The sequence below is a fragment of the Onychostruthus taczanowskii genome, unplaced genomic scaffold, assembly GCF_017590055.1.
Source record: "Onychostruthus taczanowskii isolate IOZ18803 unplaced genomic scaffold, ASM1759005v1 scaffold14, whole genome shotgun sequence".
Taxonomy (NCBI): Eukaryota; Metazoa; Chordata; class Aves; order Passeriformes; family Passeridae; genus Onychostruthus; species Onychostruthus taczanowskii.
The window spans coordinates 4,912,253-4,937,854 of NW_024498573.1; the positions used below are offsets into that span (position 1 = coordinate 4,912,253).

Below are 25,602 nucleotides of genomic sequence, written 5' to 3' on the forward strand. Positions count from 1 at the left end.
AAAGCCCTTGGGCTGTGAATGCAGTCTCAGAACAATTACTTGTTCTACAGAAAGAGCAACATGAATTAGGACGGGAAAGTGCACAATTCTGTAATGTGTGTGTGTGCAAGGGGGAGAGGGAGAGAAAAGAACTTCACTCTTTCCTTAATAAGGATATAGTAATATTAATTATAACTCCAGCCAATTTTAGCTGACGGATTACAACTGCACCAGCAGAAGCTGAAAAGCTGATCAGAGCTCCTTCCCATGCTGGCCTTACCACTGCACCTAAGAGACCCCAGAGAAATCATGAAAAGGGAACATAAACAGAACAGTCATTTTCTTCTGAGCCAATCTCTGACTTAAAAATAAAAAAAAATTAGAACAAAGTCTACTCCTTTAAATCATTAATAGAAGAATCCTGCCAGCTAGGGCAATGAGCTTTCCTAACTCTAATCCATCTTTACTGCTGTGTTATTACCCCACTGTTTTCCTGTAATTGAAATGTGGCAGGTAGTTTACACACAAGAGGGAGTAATTGTATTGGAAATAACTGCTCATAACCAAATTTTAAAAGCTCATTTTTCCTAGCAACTTTTAATAAAGAAAGCAAGATAATAATGATATTTAGCATTTGTGCCATCCACAGCAGCATTTTGTCTCTCTAAATTGCCAACATTTCATTCAACGTTGCTAAACCAGACCCCTTCAGCTATGAATGCAGCCTGAGGCAAAAAAAGGGGAAAAAAACTGAACAATTGAAGTAATTTGTTCCTGTTCAATTACAATAATAAAATATGGCTGAACTTCATGCTAAAGGGTGCAAACCTCATGTGGTTATGGAAGGAGAAGCCAGAGGTGGCAGGGCTGTGGTCAGGGACCCCCAGGCTGAGCCTGACTGGGCCAGGAGGGGAGGAGGATCCCCCTCTCTGTGCCCCATGGAAGGTGGAAGGAGGGGGTCACTGCCTGCCCATCCCACCCTGCATCCCCTTGGAGCTGCACACACAGGTGGCACAAGCAGCCTGCACAGGCCTGGACGCAGCACATGCAGTCACAGAATTATTTAGGTCAGAAAAGACCCCTAAGATCATTGAGTCCAGCCACTAACCCAGCACTGCCAAGTCCACCCTAAACCCTGTCCCTAACTAGCACAGCTGCACATCTGTACACACCTCCAGGGATGGTGCTCTCCCAGTCTGGAGGAACATGTTAAGTTTGGCTCATGGAGGCACTCCTGAATACCAAGTTGCAGAATATTTTATTTACAAAACTAATCTGAAGCCTTTACTTTGGATGATTCTTAGAAGACAGTTCTCCAGGAAATTCAGCTGATTGGGGGAAAATATTATTATTTTCTATTTATTACAGTTTAAAGTCTAGTAGAGCCTGCCAGTATTTAACACTACATATGCAAACAGCTCCTGCCCCAATAAAATACAATCCATAACAAGCAACAGGAGCTGTGGATAGAAACACAGGGAAGAGCAAAGAAAAAGCAAAAGCTCCTATATGGTTTGATAGGCAGACAAGTAGGTGGGTGTTTGAAATTTAAATACAGCCTCAACAGGACACAGTCCTCATCTCTCCTGTTTAAAGCTCTGCCTGCTGCCTAACAGGCTATAAAGGGGTACTAATGCATAGTGCTCCAGACTCCTAACACCATTTAAAATACCAGGCATTGTGTGCTAGCCTTGTGGAAAGAGGTCATTGCACTGTCATTGCCCATTATCAGAGCTTTCTAGCGTTGGACTGCTTAAAATAAGGATATTGGTCTACTGTGTTTATGTAAGCACATATTTTCTTGTAATATTCAGAAACTAATACAACAGGAAGCTTTTTAAAAAATGCTTTAAACTCACTAGTAATAGGTGAAATACAGATCCCCAGCACATCACTGGTGTGCAGCATAAAATATCCATGTGCTGATATGCACAGTCACGGGCAATGCTGCTGCTGAAGAGCTGCATCACTGGCTGCTAATGCAGCTGGAGCAGAAAGAGAAGGTTGTTAAGAGCTCTCATTCCAGCTTTATAATTAAGTTGGGACCTACAAACCCATGCAGGGGCTGTGCCCACCTCAGCCAAGCTCCGTGCAGCTCAAGGATGAGCCTGCCACAGCTGGAGGTTTAGAGCAGCACAGCTGGACATTGTGAGCACCACAGCTGGAGGCTGAGCCCACCACAGCTGCAGGCTGAGCCCACCACAGCTGGAGGCTGAGCCCACCACAGCTGCAGGCTTCCCCAGCTGCTGGGGAGCCCTCTGCCACACTGGTGTGACTGCAGGACGCAGCTGTGGCTGGCTGGGACCTGCACACTGAGTGGCTCAGTCACACACAGCCCACAGGCAGTAACACCATTTCCCCCAGCCCAGTATGTGCAAACCACAGACTTAATACCAGCCAAGATCTGAATGAAGCAGGGCACTCTGTATCTAAGAATCACTGGAAAGCTGAGCACTGGATGGTGGTTTCTACCTCCGTTAAGTTAGGCCACCTTCAGGGTACATTTGGGTTTCAACCAAATTGGTGGCTTTGGTCCAGATTCATTCTGTGGTTGGCCTTAGAAATCCAAGCAAGGTTTAGAGGCAGCAGCCTGCCCAGAGCTTCCTGCAGCCCCAGAGCAGCTCAGCCCTGATGTAAATGAGCACAGCAAATGGACCTGGCCAGGGGAACCAGCTGTGGGACAGGCAGGTGACATTTGAGGTCCCCTCTAGGCCTGTTTTTCATACAGCCTGTGCTGGATAAAGGCATTTAAAAAAACAGAGTATCAAACAGTACACGAGAAATGAATGATTGTGCCAGAGGACAGAGCAGACAGTGACCAGCTGTCCCCACAGAGGTGTGACACTGCTTTGACAGCCCTGTGTAAGAGGCAATAGACACACATACATTTGCTTAAGCATTTAATTAAAAAATAAAAGCAAAACCTAGAAAAATATTAGTGATGATTGATTGTTAAAAGTCACTGATTGGAAGTTTATGGCTTGATTTCACAGGAGTTGTCTCCAGGAGCACAAGGCAGGAGGGCAGGCAGAGGGCAGAGAAAGGAAGGCCAGGGCTGGACAAGGGAGTGGAGTGGACAGATACTGCCACAGCAATCATGAGGAGGTGGTTTTTTATCCTGAGATTGTCTTGCTTCATCTCCTTTCCCCCTTCTCCACTCTCTACTCCCCACTATCAGCATTTAAAACACCCCTGAGTTTTCCTGAGCAGGTTTGCTGTGCTCATTAAAATACTGTGAGCACTTATTGGCTATAATGAGCATCATTAAATTCTGGTAAGCGCCAGGACTGTTCTGTGGAGTTGAACAGACTCAGGTTCTGGAAGGAGAGCTCAGGGGTAGGAAGATGCTAGAAATATGACATTTTCCAGAAGAACAGAAACACAAACCTTCCTCTCCTTTCTGCTCTGCAAGCACTGGGTTAACTCAGACCTGTTAAGCAGCAGCTATTGCTCACTGACTACTCAGATCACTCCTCTGCCCCAGAAGAACTCTCAGCTCCTCTTATCAGAACAGGAACAAATGAAAGATTTTTCCATATTTGCATCTGCTCATTTGATAATTTTCCTATGTTATTTAGAGATAAAAGTCTGCCTCTAAAAACTCACTTGGCCAAGTGGTTTTCTCAGCCTCGGGGAATGGTGCAGGAGGGATTGCAGAGCAGGATCCAAAGCAGCTGGCAAGGCTGCAGGAGCAGCAGGAGATCAGGAGATGAATGGGTGCATACTGGGGCAAGAATCACATTTTATATGCCCAGTTATTGTATTTATTTCCAACTGGCTGTGCCAGAAACACTCACCCTGACTAGTGTGGCCCTGCCTACAACCATAAAGCTGCTCCCACTGCAGGACTCAGTAGCACCACCTGTGTTTTTATCACCAAATGCTGTTCATCATCCACTAGCATTAGTAGATATGAATTAACTAAGCCATACACAAATACACTTTACCCTGGAATAATCTCCAGTAATCCGAGGGCAAGTAAGGAAACAGAATCAGACAAGAAAGTGAAGATCAGTGCATGCCTCCAAAAGCCAGTCTGTATCCTAGTGGGGGGGACAGAGCTGCTGGAAATGGGAGGTTTCTGCACAGATCCCTAGGATGTGGCACTTCAGCACCTGGCCTGCAAAATGCAGTGCATCATGAGAGGGCAGTGATGGAGAAAGAGCACAGATGTTCACCTGACTTCCCAATCTGCAGAGAGCTGACTGACCACCACCAATTAGCAAAAAAGCATGGGACTGAATTATGTTATTATAAAGAAATAAAGCTGTATTCCTGAAAAGTGATCATTTGAAATCCTTTTATTTTGTTCTCAGGTTCATACCCACAGCACTGCCTGTATGTTGAATGATCAACGCTCCACCACCTCAGAAACACCTATTTCTCAACTCCATTAATCTAAAGACCATAGTTCAGCATGAAATGGATATCAAAACAGCATCCATTTCACCAGATTAAACAACTGCTCTGGTTAAGCATTAATTGCTCCAGTTTGGCCACTCTTTGCCCGCTCACAGGAGCTTTTTGTAGATTACTTCTTTATAATTGCCTGCTCCCTATGCACACAGGCACTGCAATCTTCTGCACACCTTGACAACAACCTGGTTAGAGAAAATGAACACTGCACATTCCCCTGACACAGCATTTTATCTGCTGGGTACAGGAAGCCAGAGGTTGTTTATTCAACTTCTCATGGCCCATTACTGACATAATGCTGGCCATAGCTGTTTGGGACTGTACAAGACCAAAGCAGAGGAAGAAATGCCAAAAAGACTTCAAACATGCTGCTCATATCAGAGCCTGGCTGGGAAGGTCCTTGAAAGTTGTCTAGGGAAGTGTAGCTTTACAGCTCCCTCAGGAAGTAAAACCAGGATTAAAGCCACAGACTTGGCTTCTCCTAAAGACTCAAACAGTGTTAAAATGAATAATCTCATCTGAACGAGATGGCAATGACTACTTTGAAGAAGAGATGACTGATATATCTAGTGAAAAACAAGGATGTGCCATACATAAAGGCTCACAAGCCCTGGAAGTGGAAAGCTAACCCTGGCCAGGGAGTCTGTGCAGCAAGAGGGAGCTGCTCCAGGACTGATGTGCACCAAGCACAGCAATACAAGGATAAGGACATGCTCCACCTAAGTACCACAGCCAGGGAGAAAACCTTTAAATTTTATTTTATTTCATTAAGTTTCCAGAACTACATCACCATGAATTTTCACACAGGAAAAAAACAAAACCCAAATCAAGATTTTTGTCTTCCTGGTCACAGAGAAAAGCAGAAAAAGTCTAAGACAAAAGCTCAAACTCATTCCATATCCAAGTTCAAAATAACCAATTTCATTAATTTTAAAACACTTTATAATTGAAAATTGGGAATGGGTGGCGTATATTGTTTACATAAATACATGTATATATACATATACAGCAGATAAGAGGAACATGATTTGCAGTGCTGAGCTGATTCCTCAGCTCAATGTCCAGCAGAAAGAAAGGATCATTGTGTAAATTTGTTCCTCTCTGTAAAGGGACTGTCCATGGCAATGAAACACCCCATTATTGAAGCTGTATCTGAAGTCATGCTCAGAAGAAAGACCAGCACCCTCCCTCATCTTCCCCAGACCTTCCAGGGTAACCCCTACTTACAATTGTGAAGTTCATAACCTTCAGAATCCAGATGGTCATAGCAAGGTTCACCAGGATTAAAATCATTAGGAGCAGCACAAAGAAATAGAGGCACCTCTTCCTCCAGCCATAAATCCCCACTTTGTATACCTGGGGTCCTTCCGAGGTCTGCATGGTGCTCCGCTGCGGGTACTGTTCCTGAGGCATCTGAAATGATCACAAAGAGACAACCACGTGTATTCAGGGCCAGGAGAAAGCCAGTGATAAAAACTGCTTCTGTCTGTGCCTCTTGGAAGGTCTGGGCTTTTTCAGAGTTTACCAGCTGGGCAGCAGCTCTTTGGATAGCTTGGTTATTTTTCCTTCTGCCTGGCGTGCGCAGTAAGAGACCAAGAGAGAATCTGATGTGTTAAATGTGTATGAATGCACTTATAAATACACGTAAGCATGCTGTCTGAAGGTATCCTATGGAAATCACTCTGGAGTGACTCTGCTCACTGCCCCAGGTTTTGCAAGGCAGGCACTCCAGGGCCTCCAAGGATCCTGAGGGGAAAATTCTGCATGCGTTTGGTGAAAGCAGTTGAGTTCAGCAGTTTGTTGGGAAGATGCAATATGACTTCTCAGAGGTTTAGTTTAAAAAAAAATAAAATATCATCTCAAGTAAAATCATTCCTTCCAACCAAAGACAAACAAGGCAAAGGGGGAATGTTTGCCTTTCCCCTTCCTACACACCAATCTTCCCTAAAAAAGTGAAGCTGAAGCAAAGTTCTCCAGCTGCCACATCCCTAACAATTATCACAAGAGGGAGGGAGGGAGGGAGGGAGAGAGGAGGGAGGGAAGGAAGGAAGGAAGGAAGGAAGGAAGGAAGGAAGGAAGGAAGGAAGGAATTCATGTTCTCACCCTCCGTTTTCAGGCTGAGGAAAGCCACTTTCTCAGGCTTCCCCAGGGATCATTTCTTACGTTTTCAGCTTATTTTGATGCACAGATTGGGGAGATCATCTCTAGTAACACAGAGTTTGCTGAATGTTTTGCATTTTAGACTCTAGACAGATAGGAAGCCACCAAACACGTTCTTGCACTGTGGATTCAACACCACGAGTGTCTTCCTCAGGGTTGCTGGCACTGATGTTTGTATGCAGAGAATTACAAAATTTACATCCCAGGAGGGAGCAGTGTGAGTTCCCCTGAGGGAGTGTGATGTGCATGTCTGGAATGAGGCAGTTTCAGGAATGAGATTCTACTCAGGGAGGGCAGCTGGGACACAACAAAGACACTGGGCTGGAGCAAACCAGATCTTTTCACACTGCCACAACCACGCCAACCTCTACAAACTTGAACAACAATAAATTACAGAGTTTCTTCTACCTGGGGGAAATTATAACTGCAACTACTGTACAGTCAAGAATTTTATTACCTAATATTTTAACAGGGTATCCTGGAGAGCACATATTAAATACAGCCTCTCCCTTAGAGAAAAATGAATAAATTGCATTGCTAACCCTCTCAAACCATGGAAAAGGTTTGACCAAGGAGAAACAATATGAAATACCCAGCTAAAAATACCCCTTTATTGCAAAACTTATTTATTCATTGTATCTCTGCTTTTCTTCTTTACTTGCAGTTTCTAGGATGAAGAAAATAGCATATCCAGCTGGGGTAAAACTTTACAAACATCAAAAGAATGTATAGCAACAGAACACAACCACAAAGAGCAACTTGCATCCATACAGTAGCCTGGTTTTGAGAATTTCTCTAGTTCTGATAAAATATTTAACTCACAGGTGCCCTAACAGAGATAGAGCAACTGAAGTACTGCAACATATGTGATGAGCAAGACTCAGCAATACAGTATAAATTCATTACAAGAAAATAGCATGGCAATTGTAGATATCATGTTCTTTCTATACAAACTCTCACACGGCCACACTTAAGTAATATTTAGTTTCTAGCTAGTGTTCCCCCCTCCCCCCCAAATGTAAATACTACCAAAAAATTGCTCATGTTTGTAGTTCTTCAGGGAGAGAAGACAGGATGATGGACAGAGAGTGCTGAGGTGTGTTAAACAAATGAGCAGAATAAGAAAGTCTGCAAGGCTACTACCTATGGAACCAGCTATATCCACTATCAATAATCTGTACTGTGTGGGAGGGAGAAGTATGCTAGTCATAATTTAAATTTTGGCAACATTTCCTGACTCAAACATTGAAAAGAATTAAGGCACCAGACAAAAAAGTACTGCTTTGAAAGAATATCCAGTGGCTGCACTTGCTGGTGACACCTCCCTCCTTTCAATTACTGAACTAAGAGGAAAGGCTGCTGTTGCTTAATAGGATTTTTCATTTCTTCTTCAGGAAAATATTAGGAGCCAGCACTTAATTCTGTAACAGTGGAGAAAAGATAATACTGAAACAAATACAGAAATTGGAAAAGAAACATGCCTTCCAAAGGTCAAAATTTAAAGTAAAAGGGCTTAAAGACACACATGCAGAGCACTGGATAACCACCACTGCGTGAACAATCCCACCTACGACAGAAAAAATGCAGCAGCCAAATCTTTGCAATTTAGCCACAGACAATGTGTCTATGACTACAAAAATACAGCCTGGAATGTGGGTATTTCACCAAGGAGTTTTTGGTTCTGCACCAAAAAATGTACTAAGCTTTTGCACAAAAGCTGTACACTGAGTCCTTATATACACCAACACTGCAAACAGGGCCTGAGACAAAATCCAGTCCACTTAGAAAAGCTATTCATCTTTTTGCTTTAGCATACCTTAGAGATATGGCCCATGACAAGAAAGATGTATTAGTTTTTTTAAGACCACTGGAAGGACCCTGTCACCCCGCCTGCTGATCTGCACAGGCTGCTCACAGAGTGCTTCTGCAAAGAAGCTTCAGCACTTTCCTTCAGCAGAGCTAAACCATTCTCAGCTGAAAGGCACCAGAAAGCAGAACTGGCTCTGAGCTTCCAAAATTCACAGCAGACCTCACCAGTTAGGGCAAATCTTTGCTCCGTGCCTCCCCTCCCTCCTTCCACCAAGTCCTTCTTGGCAGCGAGCTCCTCACTCAGGGTGTGCAACCCACATTAGCAATTCCTCAGGAAGAGAAGTGTTTTACATGCACAGGGATGAATTAACACCTTTCCCACATAAACACTGGCACTGTAACATTCCTGGCCATGCTGCCTTTGTAGGCTCAGTGAGGGCCATGAGCAGGGTGAGGTATTGCATAAGGAATCAATAATGGTTCTCTGCTGTGGGGGTTTCTTTGATCAGCACTTGAAGGATGTATGTTCAGTAACAGAACAATTTCAAGCTGCAAGAGGATGCAGTCTGGGAAGGCAGCTTCTGTCTTATGGGCCCTCTTGAAATTTGCTGCTAGAAGTGTCCTGGAGCTCATGGAATCAGCTCCTTGCTGCAGGAACGGCCCTGAGCCTTGCACAGCCAACACAGCATCTCCCCTGCCAGCCTGCCTGCCTGTAACTGAGGTGTAACAGCCTCATCAGAAAAACCAGCAGCATCTGAGCCCAGGCTGACCTGAAGCACGGTGATGGGAACACGTTTGCAGAGATGAGAGAGGGGTTCAAATTCCCTCAGGTCTTGGACCTACATCTCCCACATCTGCCCTCTCTTTGTGTCCATATCACCAACATCCTCTTCTCTTTCTCTTTCTCTTTGTTTCCTGAAACAAAAACCTTTTCTTTAGGGCTGAAATGAGGGGGAAAAAAAGCCCTAAAAACCTTCAGAGGTGCTCTCTGCCATATCACTGGAAGGCATTGTACTTGTATTCACTAGCTGTAAATGCTCTGTAGATTCATCCTCTTTAATTCTCTGTCTTTTAAGTGCACAGCATCCACCAGGTTCAAAAGAACAGACATTTCTGGAGTGTGCCTGAGAACAAAATCTGGCGTGAAGAAGAGTGTTTTGAGCCATCTATCAACAAGACATTTTCCGTCTCTGCTCCCCGTAAAAGTCTCTCAAGTTTGACACCCCCAGGTCCATTAATCCACCAGCAGCATGACCCAAAATTGATTTATGGCCATTGACATGGGTCAGACCACAACCTGGGTCTCCATAAAAAGGATCAGGCTCTGGAAAATGACTTCTTACTTGCAACATGGCCAGCAAGGCCTGAGGATTGGGGAACAGCCCACGTGATGAAATACTTGCTGGGATAGTTAAATCTCATAGCACTTTTCTCCAGAAACATCTAAGCCATGAACTTGGCCTCCGTGACTGTTATTGGTGTCCCCAAAGCTTAAATCTTTGCTCTCTGCTTGTCCCTCTATTTATGTCTGCAGTGCCTATCCCTCCATATGAGGAGCAGCTCTTCCCTGAGTTGGGAACACCATCACCACTCAATGCCCATTTCTCAGGTACCACTGCTGATACATAGCCAGAGAGACAAGAAGTAAAAGGAAACATCCTAAGGAATGTTCTTTTCTTTTATGAGAAGTCTCTTTCAGTGGGGTACACCACGTGTAGTGTTAGTCAAACATCTGGCCTGATTCTGGCAAACATAAGCACTTCAACAAGCTTTTTTTGATCTGTACTCCATCAGGGCACACTCTGCCCAGTCCACTGGAAAACACCTTTCCTTCCTCTTGCATCTTGTGGAAAATGGACTCAGCACAGGCAGCTGGGGAGACCCTGGAGATTCATCTCTTGGTAAAGCATCTCATTCAGACCCCTCAGGGTACTCCCCACCTCCAACATCTTGAAAGCTCAGGTAATTTCCCCAGCTGCTTGGGCTGGCAGCACTTCGACAACAAATGTGCTTGAGCATAAGTGCACTGCAAGAACCTCAGTTTATAAACCAATAGCTTGGAGCAGATGGACTCAACCAAAAGCTGAACAACGGGACTGTCCTGTTCCTTCTCTGCATTCAAAGAGCACTCACAGTGAAACTCTAAATCTATTAGAATTTGCCAGAACAAACCAAAGTAACAGGCAGCTCCATCTCTAAATTGCATTTCCTAAGCCAAAAGTGGTATTTTATTATGCTGCAAGAATCTGTGAGCAACGTGATGTCACTATTGCTTCTCTTCTCTGAGAAGGACAGAAACATGTCTGCTTTTTTATTTATGACAGCCTTTTTTAAATTTTACACTTTTTCCTTGATAGTCAGCTTGTCTCAATACTTTTTTTCAGAATTAAGAAGAAAATGGAAAGCCAGCAAGGAAGAAAGAGTCTCTGCAGTGAGTCCTTTAATGTATCAAGCTAGTCAACAGAAAATGTCTTTCACAAAATGCCCCACGATTTGTGGTAAAAATTTCACGCTGCATGCAAACACCACACCAGCTTTGCTGCATTCACACGCTGCTTCCTTTGCACCACTCAGAAGATGTGAAGCACTCACAGCCTCTGTCCATCGGTGCCAAGTTTAGAAAAGCTCTTTCCCACCAGAGTGTCTCAAAGCAGGATGCACAAATATGAGAACTACACCAAAATAGCCAGCAGCAGGTGTGACTGCAGGAGGCTGTGGGAACAGCAAGGGGGATATAATCAACTGAGCTCAAATCAGAAAGCAAGCCACAGGAGGTGACACTTTGCAGACTCCTGCCCCAGCACACTCTCACCCCACAGCACCAAGAAAAGAGATATGGCTTGTAGGAATGTGCAAAGCAGGATCATAATATGGATTTATACGGCTGGAACCCAACCAGCACGGCACAAATTGAGAACTGTGGGCTTGAGCATGTGCCAGGATCCAGAGTGCAGTCTCTGCAGTGTTCCTGCTCACACAAGTTAAAACTTGTTCTACTGCATCTTCCATCTTCCCTCCACATGATGTGCCTTCTGTGCTAATCCATTTGTTCTTTGCACGGACTCACTCTCTTTCTGGCTTGCTGCTGGGAAGGATCAGGAGAAGGGATACACATATTAAGGTGTGCTAATGGCTCTCTTATCTATCTGCTTCCAAAATCAAGAGGCTCTCTCCACCTTGCCCACACATGCACATTCTTCAGTCCTCCTGGATTCAAGGCTTGAATGCTTGCCCCAGGTGGAGCTGCACAAGGGTCACTGAGGAGGCTCAGGAGGAGCTGCCAAAGGTGGGGAGGAAGCACCAGCTCCCATGGCCCTGGCTGCTGCTGGCCAAGATGGACATATTCCAGCCTCTTCACATCTCTGGCTCTTCAACGCTGACAATCAGATTTGGGAGGTGGCATGCTGCATGATCAGAGGCAGGAACATGAATTTTATTTAGTTTTTTTTAACAATAAGCTTGTAGCTAGCAGTGAAGAAGATAACAGGCTGACTGGTTGCCTAAACTAACAGCTGCTGAGAAAAGCAATAGAAATCCAAGTCTGCAGGGTAAGATGGTAGCCTGTGAAGGCTCAATAAGTTCCAGATCATATAAGATCTTCATTTAACACAGCATTTTCACTGCAGGTGTATTTTATGCAAAGCAAATTTCAACCTTATCAAGCCTCTTTATTTCCCTCATATGCCTCCCCACTTCAGAGCTCATCTCTGTCCTTCCTCTCATGCCCTTTGTCCCCCATCAGCCTCCAGAAGCCACAGTACATCATGTCTCCTGCAGGATGCCCTTCCTGCACTCCAAACACACAGAGTCTTCACTTGGCTCCAACAAATTCAACACTCTTCAGCAGAATTACTGGGAGAAAGCTCTGGTCCTGCCACATTCTGGATCTGTTGCCCTTTGGTGGGGAAGCTCCCCTTGTCCCTGAATTTTTGGGCTGCCAAGATGAGTGACTGTTTGAGCCCTGCTGGATGCAGGCAAAGCAAACCGTGTGTCTGCTCCCTTGAACCAGTCAGAGATCCTTAGCACCGTCCCATCGCATCATTCGATACCCTTATTTCATTCCTTGTTGAAAGGAAATAAAAAACAAACCCACCACCATAAAACACAGCTAAAAAAGCATTTTCAACACATCAAATAACACTGCTCTGAAAATCCAAGGCAGAGGCAGAGGCAAGGAAGTTTGTGAGGCGAGGCGAGGCAGACTCCTCCTGACACCTCCATCCCTTGACGAACGCGCGCTCCCGAATCCCGAGCCCAAGCCTGCCATATAAGGTGCTGATATCTCTGCAAAGGCAAGACAAGCTTTAATGCTGCAACTAAAAGGATGAGAGAACATTGCCTAAATCTGGCAGGTCCCTAAAGAGGGAGTGAGCTTTTCATCATAAATGTTTCTTCCGTTATTTGGGGAAAGAAACACAAATGGGAAGAGAAGTTGCAGATAGAACAGCCCCTAAATTAATGTTTTCCCTCCTAATCTTCTCTACGTGGCTTCTGACCGTGCTGTCTGTTGCAGTTTGCTCATGCTTTGTAAGATACAGGAAAAAAACCACGCAGACAAATCACAAGGCAGTGATTATTACTGAGTTGCTGCCTCTCTTCACAAGCTCACTGTACCAGGAATTGGCAAACAACCCCCAGACAAACATGCTTTCAACTCATTAAACAACTACAATACAATGCACTTATAAGCGTATTTACTGTAACTGAGTCGCATTTTTCATCCAAATATCTGACTGACACATGGTCCAGAGCCAGCCTTTCAGTAGCTTCAGGTTATACACACACTTACTCCCCAAAATGAAAAAGTTGGGAATGATTTGGGTGCAGCATTCCCTCAGCCAGAGACGCGGCGCGGGCGTCGCTTTGCCTGCAGCTTTACTATTGACACGAATTTAGCCAGAAACCACCACCCAGCCTCAGACTGCTCCCAACCCTTCGCAAATATGCCACAACTCCCCATTCTGACTCTTTTTTTTGCTCTAAGCAGCAGTGTGAAAGCAAGAAGCCCCTTTGCAGAGGCACAAAAGGAGGCAAATCCGTGCGGCGCTGGCAGGACGGAGCAGGGCAGCTCTTACCTCTCCCTTGGGATGGATGAAAGCCTGGAGGGTGCAGGAGCCTGGGGAAGATGCAGCTCAGTGTTCAGAGCAGCACGAGGCCTGGCCTGTGCTCATGAGCTGCCCGTGTCAGATTTTCCAACAGCAGAACTGCAGCCAAGTCCCTGCCCATGCCTGAAGAATTTCCTGAACAGCATTCCCGTTCTTTTTCTAACTGCTTTGAAACCACACTGTCTGTACTTCAATAAGGCTTTGTCAGGCCAAGTTACAGCTACTGGGCTGGCTCCAGCAAGCAATTGAAAACACATGTGTTTTGCATTAAAAGCCCCCTTCTCCCTGCACACATTCAGACAGAGACACCCCCATCCGCACCCAGCCCCGGAGCCTGCCTGCCTTGCCTTCGCTGCCATTTCGGCTAAAAGGAATAAAGGGATTATGTTGGTGGAGATTTTCTTTGGGAGAAGGAAAAATGGGGTGGGAGGGATCCCATTCCCACTGATAACACCTTACCCTGTCTCCTGTGCTTTGCTGGTGTCATGGGCTCCCAGGTGAACAGCCAGCTTTGCCAAACCCCAACAAGCAAGGGAGCACAGGAATGAAAATTTCAATTTACCACTACTCTCCCCTTACCTTTGCCTGACTCTTCAAAAACTATGAGAAAAGAAAGCATATTTTTAGCGTCTCTAGACTCAGTTCAGCACATCAGAAGTGTATCCTAATCTTGACACATACTCCTGTATCTGCTTATACTAAAAATAATACAACTATTTTTGAGTACTTTCATCCCTCTCTGCTTTCCAGCTGTCCTAACCTTTATAACCCAAAATATTTTAAGCACCTTGCATCTCTTTTTAAAGAGCATTAACACCGCTCTGGCACTGGCTTAACGAAAAGAAATAGAAGATATAATGTTATACCTTTAATCAGAACGGGTCCCAGTTCTTAATATCTGTAATCATTTCCAGGCAGCACCATGGGTCAAGGCAGCAACCGTGGGCTCTGCAGCTCGGGATGCCCTGTGCCTGGCATGTGCCTGGGAAGCAGAGCTGGAGTAGATGTGGAAGCACACATGGATGTCCCCCTTATTCCACCACGGCTAAGTCCCACCAAAGATGAAACACAGCAGCAGAGTTGTCAAGGTAACAATATAGAAAAGAGACAGTTTAAAGAGAGAGAGAGAGATTTTCCCCTCCTAATGCTCCTTTTCAAACCGTGCACTCCAGTTCTTTGGGGTTACTCTGTTCTGTGGCTTGCAGAGGTGTGGTGGGCAGGTGAAATGTTTACAAGGGGAAAAGGCAGTGATGATGAGAAGAAAAGGGACCTCTGACCCAGCACTCTCTGAAGGCAGAGGAAGCCTGCTGCCTTCCACAGGCTGTGGCTTCAGTCCATGGCAAGGACTCATTCACCCACAGGGATGTGCGATCTGCCTTTCACCCATCAGCAGTGAGATCTTACAAAACCCACGTGGGATGCCCCTATGGAAATCCTGCAGTTCATCCACCCAAGCTGCTGTGGGAGCTGCTGTGGCCACACCACGCCTGGCTCTTGCCTGCACTTTGCCCTGCTACCAAAATGCTGTTTCCTTCCTCCTGCACAGAGCCACACAGGGGTCAGCAGCACTGCCCTCGTGCACAGGACAGATGTGGGCAGCCTGGAGCAGCCCCCAAGCTGCAATCAGTGGGGATGGATCCAGACCAGGATGCTATTCTGCAGAAGACAGGACAAGAGGAAACCACACAGTCATCCTGCCTCAGTTTGCAAGACTTTCAAACAAAAGGCGAGCACACACACACACAACCACTGGTGGTGGCATTTCACATCTCTTTGCACAGCTTGTGAGGAGTCAGCTCGTGCCAGGGCAGAAATCTGGATCACAGATCAGAAGAACTGCCTGTACAGCTCAGAGTCTCCTCAACAAACTGCCACAGCCATGGAAATGCTCTTTGGGCTGGCAACCAGCACCAGCTGAAACCAAAGGCGCCTATACCAAAGTCTCTTGGTATAAATAAGCTGAAACAGAAAAATATGAACTGCAGATTCACATAATTAGATTTTCAGTTGTACAAGACAATCAGGCATCTGCAGAGCTGTTTGCAAGACGATAGCAGTCCATGCCTTCTGTCTTAAATTTCCCTGTGGTCTTTATTCAGCAAACCAGTTACGGATGGGGCAGGCAGTAACGTCAGTGGATCTCCGTGTGTTTTGAGTTAAGCACATGCTTTCGTGCTTTGTGGCCCAGGACTTTTTATGGCAGCCTGGCTCTGGCAGGATCATTAGTCCAATCATTTAAAACATGGCAGTACAACACTTTGAGATTACTCAGTTCTTTACATAAATACACTAAATCAGTGGGTTTCAAATTTTTCTCACTGTGCAGACCCCCTAAATATTTGACAGAGGTGGTGCATACCCCTGTAATCATTTCACAGATAGAGATTCCTACGTACCTTACAAAACCCCCTCTTAACTTGTCATTTTTCCCTTGGGGATAGTCCCCAGGCCTCCCATACGTCTGTGGGCCACAGGCTGGAAACTGCTGCTAGAGAGAACTTAATCCCTTATTAAAAATCTAAATGATCTCTTCTGTTTATGTGAGGTACTTTCTGTCTTCAGAATATTTATGCGAGCTAGCAGCATGCTGGCAGGTAGAGACATGGGGAGGTGACAGCATTAATACTGCATTTTTTCCACTGGCATAATTAGTAGGCCAAGTCTATAAATATTTACATTAAATCTGTCAGGCATCACACCAACCTCACTGATAACTTCAGGGGTGTCTTACTGTAAACTGCATTAATGCCTCACTATTTTGTCATCAAGTAACACATAAAATGCTCCTTCAAGCTAAGCCACTTTGAGTAGGTTGTTTTTATCTCTTTCTCATTTGGGTGCAGGGTTTAAAGACGCTTCAAGCATCAGAACTGTGGCTCAGGGACTGTTCTATTTTTCTGTTATTGAGCCATCATTTGTATTAGTGCCAGCACGACCAAAAATATATGAACCTTGCAAGCATAAACCTTAAGTTGATGTCGACATAACTATCTGTGTAACTGCTATTATTCCTCAGAACTGGCAGGGTTATGAGGATTAAAAAAACCTTCCAGAGCTCTTTGGGAAGATGAAAACAAATTAACCCCCCTCAAAGCTTCAGTATCTTTGCAGCTGGAGATTGCAATACATAGGGACTTCCATTTTGTGCAGGAGATCCAATCCACCTGGATCCATGAATTTCTACACTATGAAGAGACGTACAAAAGACAGGAAGGAAAGTTCCTTCTCTACCATTTATACCCACCCTCACTTTCAGCAGTATTTTCTAGAAGCAGCTGGAATTTATTTAATATTTACTGCTGAATTATCAATATTCATAGTTAAATTCTTTTAACAAATAATATCTATTTGCATACAAAATGAAACTTGAGATTTTCATGCTGTGCAGATTTCTAGAAAGTCTCTCAAGCATTCCCCAAACCTAAAAAATTCAGGGCAAACCAAATATGCAGAAAGAATGAGCATGTAAACGCAGATGTGGGTGCACCTGGAGTGGAGGAAGAAGTCAAAATGAAAATTTTATTATCTGAAATAATTAAGCAATCCCTTAGTTTGAGCTTTCCCTCCAAATGACTTCTTTTAACATCCATTAAATCTCTCGAAGTATCACAATAGAATAAATAGAAATGTTTAAATATTTTTAATGTCTCAACTGAAAGAAATCATCTGCCAAATTATTATTATTTTAAATCATCCTCAGCCTTGGAGCCTTTTAAGAGATCTCTTGAGTACCCATGTGCAAAGGGAGAAGCCAAGACTCATTTCAGCTCCATCTCCTTAAATGCAGAATTAAGGGAGCTGGTGGATTAGAAAGTTAACTATTTTGGGTCAGGAGCAGCCAGCTGAGGGAAGGCAGCTATTGGCATTCCTGATGGATTCACCCAGCCCTGAGCATGCAGAGAGGATGGAGGGCAATTCCATGAGACAAGGAAGGGGTTCCCCAAATTTCTGCAGGGTGTAGGGAGTGGCAGTAGCTGTAGGGGGGGAATGCTGCAGTGAAGGGAGAAAACCTTTCCCTCTGTGTGTGTGTGTGTGTGTGCAGGGAGTGAGCCTGACTTGATGGCAGGGAGCAAAACCCCGTTTAAGTGCCGGGAGTGCTGAAGGCACACAGGTCATCAAGTAATCACACAGGGCTGAGATGGACTTGTCGGACAAGGGAAAAGGAAATGGGAGAAAATGAAATGTGTGTGTGTGTTTGAACATGGCTGTGTGCTGGAAGCAGCCAGACCTGCAGTCCCTGCATCCCCCTACGTCCTCACCCACTGCTCCAGTTTCTTCACAGGACATAAATATGCCTACTTTTTAGAAAGAAGTATAAATATAGCACTGGTCATGAAATGCAAGATTGGCTAATTCTTGGAGACTAAAGAGAAAGAGGGGCAGAGCTGCTCTTGTAGACAGGCGTTCCAAGGATGCTCTAAATTTCATGCAGATGAGAAACTCCAGTATCAGCACAGGTGACCCTGGAGACCTTGATTCCCATGACGCTGAGTTGTTTAGATCTGAGTACTAAATTTCCCCCTTCTATTCATCCCAGACTTAGCAAACAGTGCAATAACATACACAAATCAAAGGGAACACAACAAGAAGTCCTGGTTTCATAGTCACGTTACAGGTGAGCTGGGCAACAGCAGGTCAGAGCAGGAGCCAGTGTTGTTTGCACAAGGCCAAAAACACAACCTGAGTTCAAGAGAAGGACTGAGCTTTTTTGAGAGGCCAGACTCAGAGAGCTGCTGCTCAGGCTCTGGAGTTCAGATCTCTCATTCACATCTCTGCTGCTGCTATGAGACAAGGATCAAAGTGGCAAAAATCATCACCAAAGGCACCTTCCACTGCACAGGCTCAGGAGAGCTGTCAGCAGGGGAGGGTGGAGGATGGAAGTACCCAGCACACCAGAACAACAGCAGGCTCATGCTCCCCTGTGCACACACTGATGTGCAACACTTACACTGAGAGCAGCCTGCTCCTAGGACTCTTTTCTGCTTAGGGTCCAAACCTGCAGACTCCTGAGCCTGCAGTGTTCCCAACCCATAACCTCTGCGCCGTGCTCATTTCCCCACAAAAGCTGCAGCAGTGTTCACCTGTCAGCCAAAAATGCCACAGCCAGGACCTCACCCAGCCCACCCCTCTACCCCACCTGCTGCTTCGTAATTATTTTGATGATTTCAGCCATTTTCAGGCTCTTCTCAGAAATAATTTAAGGCCAGCAGAGCTTGTTAATAGGTAGAATGGAAAGTGTTCTTTTTCATTTCTCTGGCAACATTAATGTAATTATCCTGAATAATTCTCAAACTACGTGGGCTGTAATTTCAAGGCAATATTACCATTACAGAGCCCTGTTCTTCCAGCCAGCATGTGTCATACTTCCCATCCAGAGGTTATTTATCAATAATCAGAAAGGTCCTCATTTACAAACAACAGGGTCTCTCCATTTGCAGCACGACAAGGGAGCAGGATGGGTGTCACCAGGCAAAAAGATGTGCCATGTCCCTCCCTGGCTTTACTCCTCTGGCATAAGAAATGCAAGGGGAAAAAAAAACCTCACTGCAAAGATTAATTCCATACAGATATAAGAGCAAATATTCAGTTGGCAAGGCCAATAATTGTTCTACTATTAAAGTCTTAACAGTATCCAAATTCATTACTCTTATCTGAGCAGCCTCAGGCTTCGTTCTTTCAGAAATTAGGTTCAAGGCACAGAGCTGCTCTCTGAGCTTTGCTTAGATATGTGCCCTGACCACGACACATCATCACCTCAGCCTGCAGTAATCATCTTCTGGGGGAACATTTCAGTTTCTCTGCTAGGTCTGTTGTAGTGGGGAGTTTCTGAGTATGGACGTGACACTCTTACATTTGATGCAGAGCAGTTTCTGGTCAGGCAGAACTGTTCAGCAGCCTGTGCTCATCACAGCCTTTCCCTTTCCAACCCTGACTATTTTTATTCTGTCAAGAAAGAAGCTCTGCTTGTACTTACACTTAGGTATCCTATTATATCACAAAGTTTAGCACCACCCGATGCTCCCAAATTTGGCTCCACAGAACAATTTCCGTAGGCAGCAGATCTGTATTTTCTCAAAGCAATTAGCAGGACTCTTGCAGAACACTAACGAGGCGGCCTGTCAGCCCGTCAGCAGCCCAGGACAGAGCCATCTGTTTTAACGAGCTCTGGGGTGTCATTCTGGACTGCAACACTTCTGCATGATCCTGTGAGACTCCTGGGATGGGCAGCAGTGACCTTCATCCATCATATCTGACCACAGGAGAACTCTTGCCCTCCTCCTCCTGTGGCAGCATTAGGCTTTCACCATCCAGGATGGCACTAGACATAACAAATAAATAAATAAATAAAATAAACATTTTTTACAATGAGGGTGGTGAGGCATCAGAACATGCTGCCCAGAGAGTTCCCTGCACACTTTCAAAGCCATGTTGGACAGGGTTTTTTGACCAATCTGATGTAGTTGTCATCGATCATTGCAGGGCCCAGATGACCTTTAGAGGTCTCTCCCAATCCAAACCATTCTGTGAATCTAAAATCTGCTGTACAACATCCGCTCTGGAACAAGGAGACAACAGATCTGGTAACCAAAATAGTGAGGAATCTTTAGCCAAATTATGCAAATTCTTTCTCTGTGCTTATATTCTGCAAGAGGTGCTAAGGCACGTGCTGTTCATAAGGCAGCTCCTGACAGAATGCAGACACTTGGAGCTGTAGCACATTAAAGAATGATTGTGCTGATACATAAACAAATGCACACATACTCACAGATTTTGAGTTTCAACAGAGAATACTGGGGAAGGTTTAAAAAGCTAATTCCTTAGAAATTTAAGCTACACTGAGATTGTGTCAGAAGGAAGGAAAAAAGGTGCAATGGCTTGAGAAATAAATACATGCTTGTATGTCAGTAATTACACCTGACCTTTGCCAGAGAACGCAGTATGGCAGAGGCATATTGGTGAGGATGTGTACTCCAAGGATCATGAGAAGACCAATGTGCAAAAATTCTAGACCTGGATTTCTCCACATTGATACACTCAAGGGCCCCTCAATCTCAGTATCTCTGCTTCAGTTATTGGCAGGATGTTGCAAAGGGCAAAATTCCCATTTAATTGGGAAATCCCTTTATTTCTGAAACTATTACCTCTCAGTTTCTGAGAGGATTCCTTGTGCTGTCCTATAGCTAAGCAGGTTTTGGAGCCTGGGCTAGGAGGATTTCCTATGTGTTCAACAGCATCCATAAAGGCTGCAACATCCAACAGAGTTGCTGAGACCATCTGCACTTGGTCTGCTCTCCTCTTCCAAACATTTATCTGATTCAGCACTTGGTGAGGTTTAACCCTCACTGCAATGTCAGAGGGCTGCTGCTGCTCCCAAATCTCTCTGTGACCCCAAGCATCATGCTAAAGGTGGCAGTAACAATGTTTGCTCCCTTCAGAGTACAGAAGAGAGAATCAAATGTGCTGTCCCTTCCTCCACAGAGCCAGCATACAATTTGGTTCCTGGCATTGTCTCTTTATCCTACAACCTCACAGTTATGGTCCTGGATTCCTTGTGAGCACAGAGACCCCAGCACCACGCTGCAGGAATCTCCACTGCAGAGGTAGAGGAATGGAATGAAGTTTACTCTTGCAATACTCATCTCCATATGGCAGAAAAATAAGAGGCTCATTTTGTGACTCCTCTGCGTGAGCAAAACATCCTGTGGTTTGGCAGCAACAGGATCTTCTTTTCATTAGTAGGACACAGGGAAAACCTTGCCACAGTCGTATATTTTGAAGTGGAATTTCATCACTGCTGTGATTAATGTCAACATCATTTCTGCCCTAAATTCTCCATTCCCTCGGGCTAAAAATATCTTTCTGGATTTCTTGGTATTATCCAATAAGAATCACAAAGGGAGAGAGGGCAAGGAGAGGAAAGGAGAGAGAGGTGCTTTTTGTCTTTCATCTAGACTTTGTTTTTGGGCAAAGTAGCTGTCAGGGAGGTAAGAGAGATGTTCCAAAAGAGTGAGGGATTTTACCTGCCCACATTTCTCCCCAGGTTATGACAAAAATTTATGTGGATGCTTCTCAAAGAGTAGAAGAGTTTTCATGTTATGCCTCACTCAGAGGTTTAATTTACAATTATAGTTTATGAAGTCACTAACAGGTAATTTAAAAAAGTTTATTTGCTTCTGCTTTTTTTCTTTGTTTTTTTAGTAAGTGCCCTTGTGTCTTACTCTCATTTTCCAAATCTGTCCTGCCTTCTCCATTTCTTTGGCCTAGGGACATGCTCAAGCTGGTAAACTCCCCCTCCATAAGAGCAGGAAATATGCAAAGGGAAAAATTAAATCCCTTTCCTACAAACCCCATTTCCAAATGCAAAGACAAGGGTCTAGAATTGAGGTCACCAGGTTTAGTCAGCTGGGAGAAGAGGAGAGCGAGGTCAGACCTCACCAGGGACTGCAGCTCTTCCTGAGGGACAGCTCGGATCTCTGCTCTGTGTGACAGTGACAGGACCCTGGAAAGGCTGGAGCTGTGCCAGGGGAGATTCAGCATGGAGATCAGGGAAAGGATTTTCCCCCAGAGGGTGCTGGGCACTGCCCAGGCTCCCCAGGGAATGGGCACAGCCCCAAGGCTGCCAGAGCTCCAGGAATGTTTGGACAATGCTGTCTCACACAGGGTGGGATTGTTGGGATTCTCCTGTGCAGGGCCAGGAGCTGCAGGGGACCCACATGATCCTTGGGTCCCATACAGATCAGGATATTCTGTGATTCTGTGGTTCTAATCAATAGCTGTGTGTTTTTGTAACCCTTCACCTTACTAGAGACCAGCACAAGAGAAATCAATGCAGAGCATTTACCCTCAACTGTCAGTGAAAATAAACACATGTACTTAAGAAGTGTGATATTTAAGTCACAAAAGATGCATTGTAGCAGTGGGGTAAGATGTGAATTCTGCAGCAACTGTTCCTCAGTTCCAGAGCATCTGGCAGGAGCAGCACTGGGCTGTGTTCACATCAGTGCTGCTGAGCAAAGCCTCCCCCTCTCACCCTGCAGCTATTCATCATCATCATCCTCACACAAATCTGGGAGCAGCTTAGCACAGTGGCACAGGAGTCTCCATCCTGGCTGCCACATGGAGGTTAAACCGATCTGCCTGCAGCACAAGAGCACAGCCCGAGCCTTTCCTGTAACCTCAATCACTCAGGTGGTTCCTAGGCTTGAATGGGAGCAGGTGGGGGAACACGTGTTGGGAGCACGGTCTGGAACAGCCACTGAGTTTTATGGGTTCATCATCCCAACACATAAACCTTCCCCCAGCAGGGCTCCTTCTCACTTCCCTGTTTTTATTATTGTACAGCAAGATCTGAACAGCAAATCCTCAAAGGTTAACAGGCCTGTCCAGAAAGTGCAAGAAACAGACAGGCTACAGCCCATGAATTTTAATGCTCTACATGACAACAACATGCTATTTCTGTACTGGAGAGCAGCCCACAATCTGCACTATTTCAGTAATTGGGAGAGATGACAGAGGCCAAGGAAAGGTGCAATAACAGCTGTAAGACAACCTGCCTGCAAATGATGGCAGAAGACCACCATAAAGATAGGATGGCAGAGAGGGGAAATGAAATAACTAACACAGCAGAGAAACCCCAGCAAGGACACCTCCACCTGCAAAAGCCTGTTGCTGTGCTACAGTAGGCCAGCACGTTTCAGATGGTGAAGCCCACGTGAAATTAGTCCATCTTTCTTCAAGAGGAAGCCCTGGTGGTGTCCACTTAAGAGAAATGACACCTTAATGCTGGAGGATACAGGTTGTTGCCAGCAAAAGGACAGAAATGCACCCACACACTTTCCTCATCCACTGGATGCAGAAGCTGGCCTTGTGTTTTGAAGCAAGGAATGCTTGCAGGTCCTGAGACACCTCTAAACCAACATGCTTTAGGAGGTATTAAAAAGAGAGGAAAAGAAAGCTGACTACCTGTGTTCAGCTCTTTACTCACTGCAGAGAGTCTGCACCACAAAAATGCCTCTTAAAACAGGACCCAGAGAGTGCTTAGCCCTGTCTGTCCCCAATTATTTGCATTTCTATATAAAGACAACCCCAAGGATTCCTTAAAGATAAAAGTTGTCACAATTAGGTGTTGGCATTTCTTCATAATTGCCTTAAATACTTCAATCTCAAGGAAATGTTGTTGAAAATGCAGGAAAATTATGCTGATTAGTTGCTCATAATTAGATAGATTGAATAAAACCTGGTGCTTAGCATGTTTTGCATTTATATAGTCTTTATACAAAATTAACCTCAAAGATATCTCTATCATTTTTTAGTCCTTTGCTATCAAGCAGATCTGATCTGCAACGGATCATCTTCATAAACAGACGCTTCTGGAGGATTGCTTAAAATCATTACTGTACCAACAAAAATGTTCCCCCAGCACTCCACTTCTCCCTTCTGCTATTTATGAATAATCCTTCTGGTTATTTATGAAGGAAATAAGTCTTATTTCTATGGTGGGGAGAATGTTGGGGAGGGTTAAAAAAAAGGTATTGTCCCACTGCTCCATATGTCTTCCAACCAGCATTTAGGCAAAACTTTTGCTCAAAATGTTACCTGATTCTTGAATCTAAAAGCAAGAACAAATATGTATATCTCAGCACAAAAGCTTCCCCAGGGAGCCCTGATGAAGACAAAGCTACTGGCAGATCCATAAACCCTATTGCCAAAGGTTACTTGTGGATGAAACTTCCTTCTCCTGGTCCAGATTACAAAAATCCCTAGGACTGACTGTTTTCCTATGCAAAATGGCCCCTTGTCATGGAAGTCCTATTCATTTTCTTGGGGCACACAAAATTAGCTAAAAATGCTTATGTGGACTAAAAAAGACAAAATATATTTATGGAGCTTCTTTCTCTGCAAAGCAGTCAAATATGTCTTCAACCCTATAGTAAGCACCTCTATTTACTACTCTGATTATCTGCATTTTTCCCCTCTGTGTGAGAAATTTTTCTTCTCCCTTTAGAGCACCATCCCCCCTTCTAAGCCAGAATATGAAATAAATACGGTACTGCATATAAACAGTGCACAATATAACAGAGCTTCTAAATTCAGAGTCAGCCAAAAACATCAAGTTTTTCTTTCTCAGTGATTGATGCCCTCTGGAAGAAATAATAATTATACGGCACAAGGAGGAGGAAAAAAAAGCATGTTGAATAATATAAGCATTTAGTCAAATAATAACTGAAACACTGAGAGGAAAAAAATGCTTTAAACTGCTTAGCCAGAAAAAGACAGCATTATCTGTAAAATGGATGAAAAATAAACCCCCTCCAATAGGAAAAGAACTTGAAATTTGTTATACGCTAATGCCATCTACCAGACATCAGTGGAAGTAACAGAGAGAAGTGTCAAAGAAATAACAAATACAACAGGGATTAAGTGAGTACTTGTGCACAGCCCCAGGTCTTTATTTTCTTAGCATGTACTGAATTCCACACCTTGTTCTACCTTTTCTTTCTTTCTTAGAGAAAGGACTCCAGGGCATCCATGAATGCAAATATTTATCATTTATTTTAATTGGCAAGGCTGCAGAATAATCTTTGAAATTCCCCTTCCAACATAACTTTGAGGCACAATATTTAGCTACACAACTTTGAATTGTCGCTATTTTTCTCTTGCAAGCTGATATTCTCTTATGCAATGAAAAAAACCTCTCATTTTGTGTCAAATTCCACATTGTCTCAGGGCCTTTTCAGCCTGCCTTGACTGTCTTGATCAGTGAGTCCAAACTCAAAGAGCTTTACAAGCGGTTACACTGACAATTTAATCCCAATCTTTACCTGTATGTGGAGTTTCCAAGGGCTGCCTGATCACTGTAAAGGGGTTTTTACTTCTCTTCTAGCCCCAAAATGGCCCCTGATTTATAGCCAGCTCCAAAAAACACCCCAAGGAGCTCTGCCAAACTTTAACACAGTTGCTTTCCTAGCAGAAAGTTTTCCACCTCCACTGAGGATGTACTTGTCCAACCCTTGGGTTTTACCAGTATCCATCAATGTTCCTTTTGGACATCCATCAGAAATAAACAGCCTCTTCAGTCTCAAAACTGAAAAACAGATGCAGGTGCAAAATCTGCCACTGCCATGCCATGGAC

At 44.5% G+C, this 25,602-nt stretch overlaps 1 protein-coding gene across 8 annotated transcripts in view; it reads right to left on the bottom strand.

The window, feature by feature from the left end:
* Positions 1-25,602, bottom strand: part of SGCD (sarcoglycan delta) — a 306,318-nt gene that overhangs the window by 115,921 nt on the left and 164,795 nt on the right. For 4 of the 8 annotated variants that reach the window (XM_041397415.1, XM_041397414.1, XM_041397416.1 and 1 more), the window contains one exon: positions 5,623-5,808. In XM_041397415.1, the coding sequence (XP_041253349.1) occupies positions 5,623-5,808 (186 nt within the window). Of the gene's footprint in view, positions 1-5,622; positions 5,809-13,439; positions 13,538-25,602 lie in introns of those variants that run through there. The other 4 variants (XM_041397419.1, XM_041397418.1, XM_041397420.1 and 1 more) reach the window with 3 other exon arrangements.